The sequence below is a fragment of the Poecilia formosa genome, unplaced genomic scaffold, assembly GCF_000485575.1.
Source record: "Poecilia formosa unplaced genomic scaffold, Poecilia_formosa-5.1.2 Scaffold145, whole genome shotgun sequence".
Taxonomy (NCBI): domain Eukaryota; kingdom Metazoa; phylum Chordata; class Actinopteri; order Cyprinodontiformes; family Poeciliidae; genus Poecilia; species Poecilia formosa.
The window spans coordinates 471,991-481,798 of record NW_006800084.1 but is presented as its reverse complement, the minus strand read 5'-3'; the positions used below and the strand labels follow the sequence as shown (position 1 = coordinate 481,798).

The 9,808-nt window shown below is 39.0% G+C and overlaps 1 protein-coding gene across 2 annotated transcripts; it reads right to left on the bottom strand.

Moving 5' to 3' along the window:
- Nucleotides 1-138: 138 nt before the first annotated feature.
- Nucleotides 139-9,027, bottom strand: chrne (cholinergic receptor, nicotinic, epsilon). 2 transcript variants are annotated; one of them, XM_007563150.2, is made up of 12 exons: nucleotides 8,611-9,027; nucleotides 4,765-4,898; nucleotides 4,016-4,060; nucleotides 3,770-3,879; nucleotides 3,505-3,660; nucleotides 3,316-3,413; nucleotides 3,034-3,234; nucleotides 2,442-2,556; nucleotides 2,248-2,362; nucleotides 1,953-2,160; nucleotides 1,669-1,802; nucleotides 139-1,113 (listed from the first exon to the last, which is right to left on the bottom strand). In XM_007563150.2, exons 1-12 carry the CDS (start codon nucleotides 8,675-8,677, stop codon nucleotides 943-945), a joined length of 1,554 nt encoding a protein of 517 aa, XP_007563212.1. In that variant the 5' UTR covers nucleotides 8,678-9,027; the 3' UTR covers nucleotides 139-942. The 2 variants fall into 2 exon arrangements, with proteins under 2 accessions (XP_007563212.1, XP_007563214.1); XM_007563152.2 differs by lacking the exon at nucleotides 8,611-9,027 and adding an exon at nucleotides 8,128-8,219.
- Nucleotides 9,028-9,808: the final 781 nt, after the last annotated feature.

Here is a 9,808-nt window from a genome sequence, read left to right as displayed (position 1 = left end):
TTTATCTTAATGTAGTGCACCTTCTCGCCACAAGATGGCGTTTTATCCCATTAAAGTTTTAACAATATGACTCGGACTGAAAAGGTTTCTCCTAAGGAAAAAGTGCAAAAAATATGTTAGTACTTAGAATCAAAACACTTTATTTTGGAATAATTTATTAAATGCACAATTACAAATAATAATACAAAACCCAAATCTGGGAATTGCAACAGAATCTCTGGTTCAACCACCCAAATGCTGCAACAGATATAAATCAGCACATTCAGTCATAGCCTTGATGTGCTTTATTTGACATGTGTGTCAACAATAAAAGTTACTTTATTTAGTTCAGTGTTACACATAAAAATATTGACAAAAAAAACAAACAATAAACGCATAATATCACCATTTAATCCATCTGCCTTATACAACGTCATTAAAACAAGAAGGCAAATAAGTGTTTTTTTCTGGTTGCTCTGGGTTTTCTTAAGACAGTGAACAATTAGGCAACTTTTTCCTCTTCACATATAAACAAAGCAGCTAAACCTCAGAGGGAGTCTCCTTTTGCATCCGTCTTTCCTCCAGTAAAATAAAATTTGCTTAGTCAAAAGCTCTAGACTTTTCTCCTGAAATGCCTAAAGGTTCTCAGTTTCGAAGTGTCACGTCTTTCTCATAGACTCAAAAGTAATAAATAAAACACAAACCATATTCTGAAGGATTTTCCTGAGCAGTATTATGATTTAGAACATAGCTTTGTTGAATCACCAAAAGAACATGCCAAAATTTAAAAGTAAATTAAACCCTCAGCTGCTTTGCAGACGATCAGTGTGATTTTTGACACAGATCTATCCAACCTGACTTAACCCTAAAGGCTCGGACTTCACAAGCCGTGCTGCTAACGTACAGCATGAGGAAAAGTGAACCTTGTAAATAAATGCTCCAAGAGCAAGCAACAGTTTATTTTTAAGAAACTGGAGCATATTTCTTGTTCTCTCCAGGAAATGGGAGTTCTGGCGCTTGGTTGAAGTGCCCAGTAAGGAAAATCCCCACGGTGCCTACAGTGAAGAGAAAAATGGCAGCCCAGAAACACACCTTGTCGATCATCTTTCCTATCAGAACCCAGCTTTCAATTTCCTGTGAATAGAATAGAATAGAAACAGCATTTATTGTCCCAGAAGGGAAAGTCAAGTGTAATAGAATAACACAGCAACAACCTTAATGGGTTTTATTTGAATTGTTGTGTTTTTAATGCACTAACACAAAGTAAGACAAAACTGTGACGTTGTAAAGCAGAAGGAAAAGGAACTTTGTTTTAAAAAGCTTACAGAAAACATAACTATTTATATTCAGCCTCCATTACTTTGATACCCATGAATAAAATCCAATCCACTATTAGTAAATAGAGTTCTCCTGCATGAGAGTTTGTTAGAGAAAACCAGAAAAAAAAACATAATGAAGACCAAGAAACACAGCAGGGAGGTTAGAGGTAGCATTTCTGCTACTACAGATCCCAGACAGCATCAGATGTCCTACCGAGATAAAATGAAATGATGAAACCAGAAAACCCCAGAAAAATACACTGAAGGTTATAAGATGACAAAGAAGAAGTAAATATACTTTTGGAAGGCACATCATATTTATTTAAAACAGAACAAAATTAAACTCCAAACTTAAAAATGCAATACTCACAGATCCAATGTCATTCTGTTGTCTTTTGCTTTCAGCAATGAAGTTGCAGGCGTCCACACACTGCTTAATCTCAGGTGCCGCCTGCGCTAAACTCTTGTACAAGTTTGCAGTGCTGCTCACATCTATATTATTTACTACAAAGATTGAGAGGACAACAGTTAGAAGCAGAACAACTCCACCAATAGAAGCAAATAATACTTTGGGGTCAACAGCATCAGCACAGGAGGAGGGATTCTTCTAAATGGAGTACATGGCAAACTTTATCAATTAAAAATCACTCTCACCAATTGATCGAGTGAGGCCATGTCTCTCTCTTTGTTTGTCGAACATCATTTCACTCCGAGGTTGCTTCAACACATATTCCTCTGCCCTCTGCATGAGGCCGAAGGAGCTGCGCCGCCTCTCCTTCAACCCGTTCATCTCGGCTGTCGCCTCACTGTCGTCCACCAGCGGGGACATGCCCAAGAAACGAGGCACCATTTCCAAGAACAACTACAGGAGACAGTTTGGACAATCTGTGTTAGCTCGCAAAAACTACGTCTGCTTTTCAAAACACGTCATTTTCCGCGGTGGGCTTACGTGCTTGACAGTGTGGGACATGATGTGAGTGCTGGGGCTGCGGAGAGAGTAGTTCAGCACCACAATCTGATTGGTTGCAATGAGGGTTGTGACGCTCATGACAAAAATGAGGTACCTGAGAAGGACATTAGAGATTATCTGTTTTGGATTAGAGCGTAAAACGTAACCAGCAGGAGAGACTGCAGATGACTCACTTTCCAATCAGAGGGACAGACAGCGATGTCTCAGGGACCTTTTGAGCAATCAGAAACAGGAAGACAGTCTGAGCCAGCAGCACAGAAATGGAGACAGTCAGTTTTTGTCCGCCAGCTGGAAGGAAATGGCAAAAAAACCCATCTAAAAATATAATCATTGGACAATAATAGCAACACATAGAGGGCAGCAACATTTTGGAATGTTTATTATTTTGCTGTCAAATTAAGATGGAGGACATTAAGACTCACAAACTATTAATTAATATAATACTACATAATCACCCACTCCAGCTAAGAAAAGAAGGTAATATAGAATAACTTTCGCGTCACTTGATTTGGGCATTATGAGATTAGCATCAAACATAACAAGATCTCCATATTTACAACATTAAGCCCAACTCCCCTTTGTGTCCACATCTATTAAAAACAATAACAAACTAATTTAGGAGGAAACTAAATTAGATGGATGAGTTCTATTTTTGATATGATTCTCATCCGCCCCCTTTCTAATGCTGCCCTGGACAACTACCCACCAATTTTCTGTCCTGTTTTTTGTTTTTAAGGGCTGTCGATAATAACAATTCGCACTGGCCTTGAGCAGGAAGGAAGTAGGCCAGCACAACCAGCGAGGAGATCAGAGAGCAGGGCAGGATGATGTTGATGATATAGAACAGGGGCTTCCTCTGAATCACCAGGTTGAACACGATCTCCTGATACTCCAGGTCGTCGGGGGAATACCTCGAGTTGATCATCTTCCTGGCAGGTCGGTGGACAATGGCCCACTCGCCATTCTCTGTTATGGCGACACAGAAACAGTCGGGGTAAACCTGCAGAGTTTGAATGTCAGGACGCTGACAGAATGGATGTTGTGTACCTGTAAAAGCAGCTGGGTCGATATGCACCCATTCAAATATTTCATCATCTTCAGTAGCCAAGATCAAGTCCAGTTCGTTGTAACTGTATGTTTGGGATCTTGTTTGGGTTTTTGACAAGAGAAAAGAAGAAGAAAGACAGTTATAATGCAGTGAAAGTCGTGGATTCTGTGCTTTATTTTATTTTTTACCTGAACACCAGTGTGCAGTTTTGATAGTCAAATGGGAAGTAAGTAATTTCAATTGCACAGGTGCTACGATAGATAGCAGGGGGCAACCAGTACATCCAGCCATTACTGCTGATCAGGACATTTGCGTAGTAAGCCACATCAAACTGGCCGTCAATGCTGCACAAGAAGAAGAGAAACTGGAAACAACGCTGACCTGAGGCTGCATTCTTGCTCTGCAGCAGGAGAAAATATGCAGAATTTGACACATTTTTTGTGAAGCCCTCACTTGTTCTCAAGGACTATGTCAGGAAGCCAAACCGTGTTGTACGGGACGCGGATAACTTGAATGCCGTGATAATTGCTCTCGTTCCAGGCAAGGCGATAATCAGACCATTGCTGTTGATGACATTTGAGAGAAAGGTCACCAGTGACGTTAAAAAACAGACACGGCTGGAGTCAAACAAGAGAGAAAAAAAAAGAGACATGTTGCTTCCGGTAACTCAAGCTACAAATGAAAAGAGAGTAAACTTACGATTTCAATCCATACATTGGTTGTTAGAGTCTCTTCCTTTTCATTCTGAAAATTCGGGGAGAGGAGCAGAAAAAGGAAAGCATTGAACATTTGTTGTCTTTAAATAGAACCAGTACTGTGATAGGAAGCTGATCAGAGAGGTAAATCTTGTAGAACTATTTGTTTTCACAATTTGTCATGTCTTAGCTTGATTTTGGACCAACACAAAGTAGTGAATACCGGAAAGACAGACCGAAGGTTTTAACTCTTTGCGGTTTGCTGTGAAGTCCCCATTTTGCTGCAGCGACAAATGGTTTCTAACAGACATCACTAAATGTCTAAAGCTCAGTCAAATGAGACGGAAAGCATTTGTGGACACAATTTCAAGGCTTGCAGCAAATTTTCCAACAGAATTTAGGTCTGAACTTTGACTGGGCAAGAACATGAGCAAACATACTCCCAAAATGTTCCTGAAGCTGTTTGTTCACTGATGTTCCCTAAGAAACCTCACAAGAACAGGAGTATTTATTGTCCTGGTGAAGCAGTTGACTTGATTTCATGTGAATATGAAAACACACTTTTTTAGATTTATTTAAAAAAATATATATTCACGGTAACCTTATGTTGATCTTTCACATAAAACTTCATTCAAATCCAGTGAAGTCTGTGATTGGGAAGTGGAAGTCTTTTTGCAATGGAGTTTGCTCTTATCTTTTATTTGTGTGTTGTTGTTGTTTTTTCTTCAATAAATGACAGCTTGCAGCTCTTACCAGTGAGATAAGGTTCGTCAGAGTCAGCTTGATCATGACCTGCACTTTCTCCCGAGGTTCAACTGCTGGACGAATGTTCTTGTTGTAGTTTTTGAACAAGTCGTAGATCAGCTTGGACTCCTCATTACACACCACTGTAGGAATGAAACGCAGGACGTAAAGAGAGACACCAGGGGAATTTTCTCCGACAAACATGACGTATTCAATAAACATGAAATCAATCTGCTAAATTTAATTTATAACTTTAACCTCGTTGTACATCTGTGCCTTCCAAGTGTTTGATGCCATATGCACAAACACATAATTTCCACTATCCTTAGCAACCCTAAATCTGCGCTTTAAATCGGGCTTGGCTCATAAGCACTAGAATTAGTTTTCACGTTTTGCAACGAAAGGTCAAAGTTACACACTACAAAACATGGAATCATGTTCTCCCTTGTGAACCGGCAGCCTGGCTGCTCCTGCCAGGCGCAAATATTTAATCTACCCATGGGACAGTTTGCATAGCTGCCGCTCTGTAATGACAGCGTTGACAGCTGTTTCATTTTTTTAAATCATTAAATACAGTCGAGCTTCATATAAGATGCATTCAGGGACGAACATAGTCAAAGTGTGAACATCTGAATAGTGCAGCAGTCTCTGAGCGCCTCTTAATAAAAGTAAAAAATAAGCTAAAGAACAGAAATCTGTGAATTCGGTTTGATCTGCAGAAATAGAAATAACATTGCACCGCACATCCGTTTGAAACAATGCTGCTGACTTCAGCGCAGGGCTATTTGAGCTGAACAGTATGTACTTATCTTCTAAATACAGCTCACTCAATCAACTCAAGTGCATACAAGATTTAGTTAGTATTTAATGTCAGTGCTTTGACCTCTCTTCACTTCCTGCAGCCGATACCTAAATCATCTCGAAGGTAAGCGTAGAGAAAAGAACAGAGGATGGCAGGAGGGTGCATCAAAACTTTGACAAACAAAACTTGCAACAGGATCTTTTATGCATTGTGACATGAAGACAGACAGCATCTTGTGTCAGAGCAACATGACCGTACAGGTAAATATTACATCACCACGGTTTCAGCTTTGTAAATAACTGACTTGTTGTGCCGAGCTGATCGCTGGCAAACAGCACAGAGAAATACATTCAGGTCAATGACAATGCATAAAAATGCATTTGCAATGCATGACGCAATTCTGACCAGGTTAAAAAGTGCAAACCAAAATTCTGAAATACAAAAAAAAAATAATAATAATAATTACTCATTCGTATCTCTACCTGCCCTGCTTTGATTTGTCATCCTCATTTAGGAGCATATCTTTAAAAGATTTAAGGAGTTGTTATTTCAGTAAAGATATATTTAGATGTGTGACATTGCTGGCGTCACCTGTGATGTGCAACTTTTTAGAGTTCAAAAACCTCAACAATGTTTTCTAAAACATTTGGGACATATTTCAGAAAACTCTAGTGTGCAGGAACACACCAGATGTGGCCTTTCACATGAAAACGGCTTTCTTCCCAAGGTCAAACAAAAGAGCCGGTGGATCAAAAGGCTGTTCACTGATTCAGATTTCTTTCTTTCTAAACTGCCCCAACAGAACATCATGTCTTAGGAAACACATCCGGAGTGCAATAATGCATCCAGCATCCACATGCAGCTGGTTTTGATAAAACATCAGTGGGCTGTATTTCTGTTTTGCTTTTTGTATTTGTGAGTGTCAAACACGGACTAGAAATAAAGCATGCGAAATCCTTTCTGTAAAATCCTGAAAGACTAGTTGTTTTTGTTTTATTAATCTATGTTTAAGCAAATAAAATCAGGAACTCTTTCATAAGGTTGACCTGGGCAAGAAGGCAGCAGCAGGTAAGACGTGACAAGTAAACAGAAATAACTGAAATAGACGTTAGAAATATAGAAATACCAACAATTTGACCACAAAGGGCAGTAGTAAATACTAATTTTAAAACAGTAGTAATTTACGATTTAAAACACATATCCGTGGTCGGTAAATGTTTGATTAATCATCTTTAATTATTTTGCGAATGTCATTTTTAAAAATGTATTTCTAAAACATTACTTACAGTTATCTGTATTATTATACTTGTTTTATCTTGTGTTTCAGATCATTTTAAATAGGTTGAATGATTACTTTAATAATTAGCTCCATGTTAGTTTTCATATATTCCTCGACTGAAGTGAACTCATTTTAGTGATGAGTAAATCCTAATCTGAAAATTATACAGACATTTCTTGTCGTCTTTAAATGATTGTCAGAAAAAAAATATAGTGGGTTATGAAACATTCAGATAGTTTATGTTTTTTTTTTCCATACCCAGACATTTTAAATAGACAACTAGAGTAAACAGAAAAAGCAGGCTCAATGATGATCTCTCTGATTAAGAGAAACAATCCAAACCAACCAGAAATAGTTTCCTGTTACAGTTATTATATCTTTACCAGATATCAGTTTTAAACTGGAGGATTTTATTCTAAAGAGCAGAATTCATGTTTCCATCAATTATAACAAACCATCGTCACAGTAACACCACCGTCTTGATCTGTCATTATTCATTTCCTGAAATGTCTTTAGTTTTACATCTGATGTAAAATGACAAACACCTTTTGAAAAAGTTTCCCTTTTATCCTGTCAATCCAAATACTCTTTTCCAAAAAGTCTTGAAAACAATCAAAAATGTTTAGCAAATACAAGTGAAGTATTTGTCTTTTTTTTTTTGCCAGCATTCATTTCCCTTGGAGTTTTCCCATGGATGCAGTTTTTGTCCATATTTCTTATTGATGAACTCTGACCTTAACTGAGACAAGCGAAGACTGTGATGCTTCAGATGTCGTTCTGGGTTCTTTTATAATCTCCTGGATGAGTTGTAGTATGTGATATGTAATTTGGATTCTTCTCTGCAATTTCCATTTGTGGCTCTCACAGTAGATTTAAACATGGTTCACAAACTCTTCCAGACTGACAGACTTTAGATTTTGACAGGATGTGTTGTTTTCCGAGATCTTTTAGCCTATTTCATGTTGCCAAAGAAATTCTTTACATCAGACAGAATTTACTTGGGAAAATTAGTCAAGCTTTAAAAAACATAATGTGGTTAACTGCAGTAAATTCACTAAGAGTCTAGCACTTTTTCACAAGGGGCCAGGGTAACTTAGGTAATTATTAACCCTTAACTGAAAGCAGAATTTTAAAACTGCTTTTTGTATTTGCCCTAGTTATCATCGTCTGACAATAATTTATAAAAAATAACAAAACCGACAGATCAACAATCCTAACATTCCTATTTGTACAGTGTAAAAGAACTCAAAGCAGAATTCAATGAAAAACATCACTTTGAATCATAATCTACCTTGGGATCCTGCATGTTGGGGCCTTGACTGTTTTCAGCACGATGAGTTGTGTGTTGCTGCTGATAGGATCAAAGATCCTGCACAACCACCCCACCACTGGCCCCCCAGCTTTAAATATCTGAATTCAACATCAGGATCGTTCAAAAATGAAGAAGAATAGCAATCCTTCATTTTGCTAATGTTCCCACACATCTGTTACAGGTTTCTCTGTTCCTTTTTCCTACTCTCGCATTATTCCTACTGTGATGTTTTTCATTTAAACTTTACAAACAAATTAAAAATTATACTTAAAATGACCCTTTGGAAATTAAATTCAGTTTTAAAAACAGAAAAGTCCTAGTAAGCGCAACAAAATCGCTAAAAGGAAGACCTTTGGAGTTGCTCATCCTTGAACACTGATCGTCTGTCCACATATAGCATCACAACTGCGCAGCATGCCAGTCCCTGAAGATCAACCAAAAGTTTGCAAACACACCACTTACCCAGGCTCGTCAGAGTCCCCAGAGCAGCGAGAAATACGAAAAATATCCCTAAACAGCGCAGAGCCATTATGTCCCCTGAAGCCCCCTAATGCATTCCACTTGACTATGTTTAAATATAAAGTGTGAGGAGGAGAAAGAGTGTGAGAGTAAAGACCGAAGGGGAAGAGCCTTAAATCCCCCCTATCAAACACCCCGACTGTTGTCCAGCCCCGCTGTCGGTCCATCCGAGGCTCGGGTTACACAGCAGCTGGAGGCACTAAACCAGGACTTCAAGTCACACTCCAGCCATCCACAATAATCATCAAGATCATTTAACAACTGCAGCAATGCAACCCGTCCATCCTGTGCGGTTTATTTTCTGGAACCGCTTCCTGTCGATGTGCACATGTCCAGTTTGATTGGCGGCGGGGATTTGATTTGAACTGTTTTTGTGCGAGACTAACGAAGAGGCTCGGATTCACAGACGCCCACTGGGGTCGCAAGGAGAACAGGTGACTGGATGTGTGGGCCTGCCCCCCCCTCCCATCTGCCCCCCTCTGCTATGAATGCTGGGTATTAATACATACTGCAGACTCATACCACTTCCACTGCAGGAGTCCTGCAGCAAGACAGAGCCTGTGGATTACCAGTGTTAATAGGAGACACTGCTTAGAAAAATTAATAAAGCACCGGGACCGAGTCTCTGATCGGCATCAAGATAAGTCAGCTAACTTTTATGTTTTCTGCAGCTCACTTCAAGATGGTTGACATACTTCACTGTTATAATTTTTGCAAAGATAATGTCTTTATTCAGGGCGAAGGGCAACAGTGGGAAATCTGGAATGTGCCATGTGAGTTGCTCAGAATGTGACGTACTTCTAAATATACAGCAAGGAAAACAGAGATGGGCTTCTTTACAGTAACTAGAGCTTAGAGAGGGTGTGAGTGTCTCACACTTACAACTCAGACGCAGGTCTAGAGCAGTCCGACTTCACGTTTAGAAAGAGCTTATGTTTACATCCAGGAAAATATCAAAAAAGTACAAAATAAGTTTTCAGCGATGGTCATCGACTGCAGCCGTGTCCATCTCTTACTGAACTGCCTTTCATAAACCACACAAAGTGTTGTGGAAGCAAATAAAACCACTGAGATATGACACACAGACAGGAAAAAAAACAACAAAAAACATTATACAATAAAAAAATGGGATGAATATTTT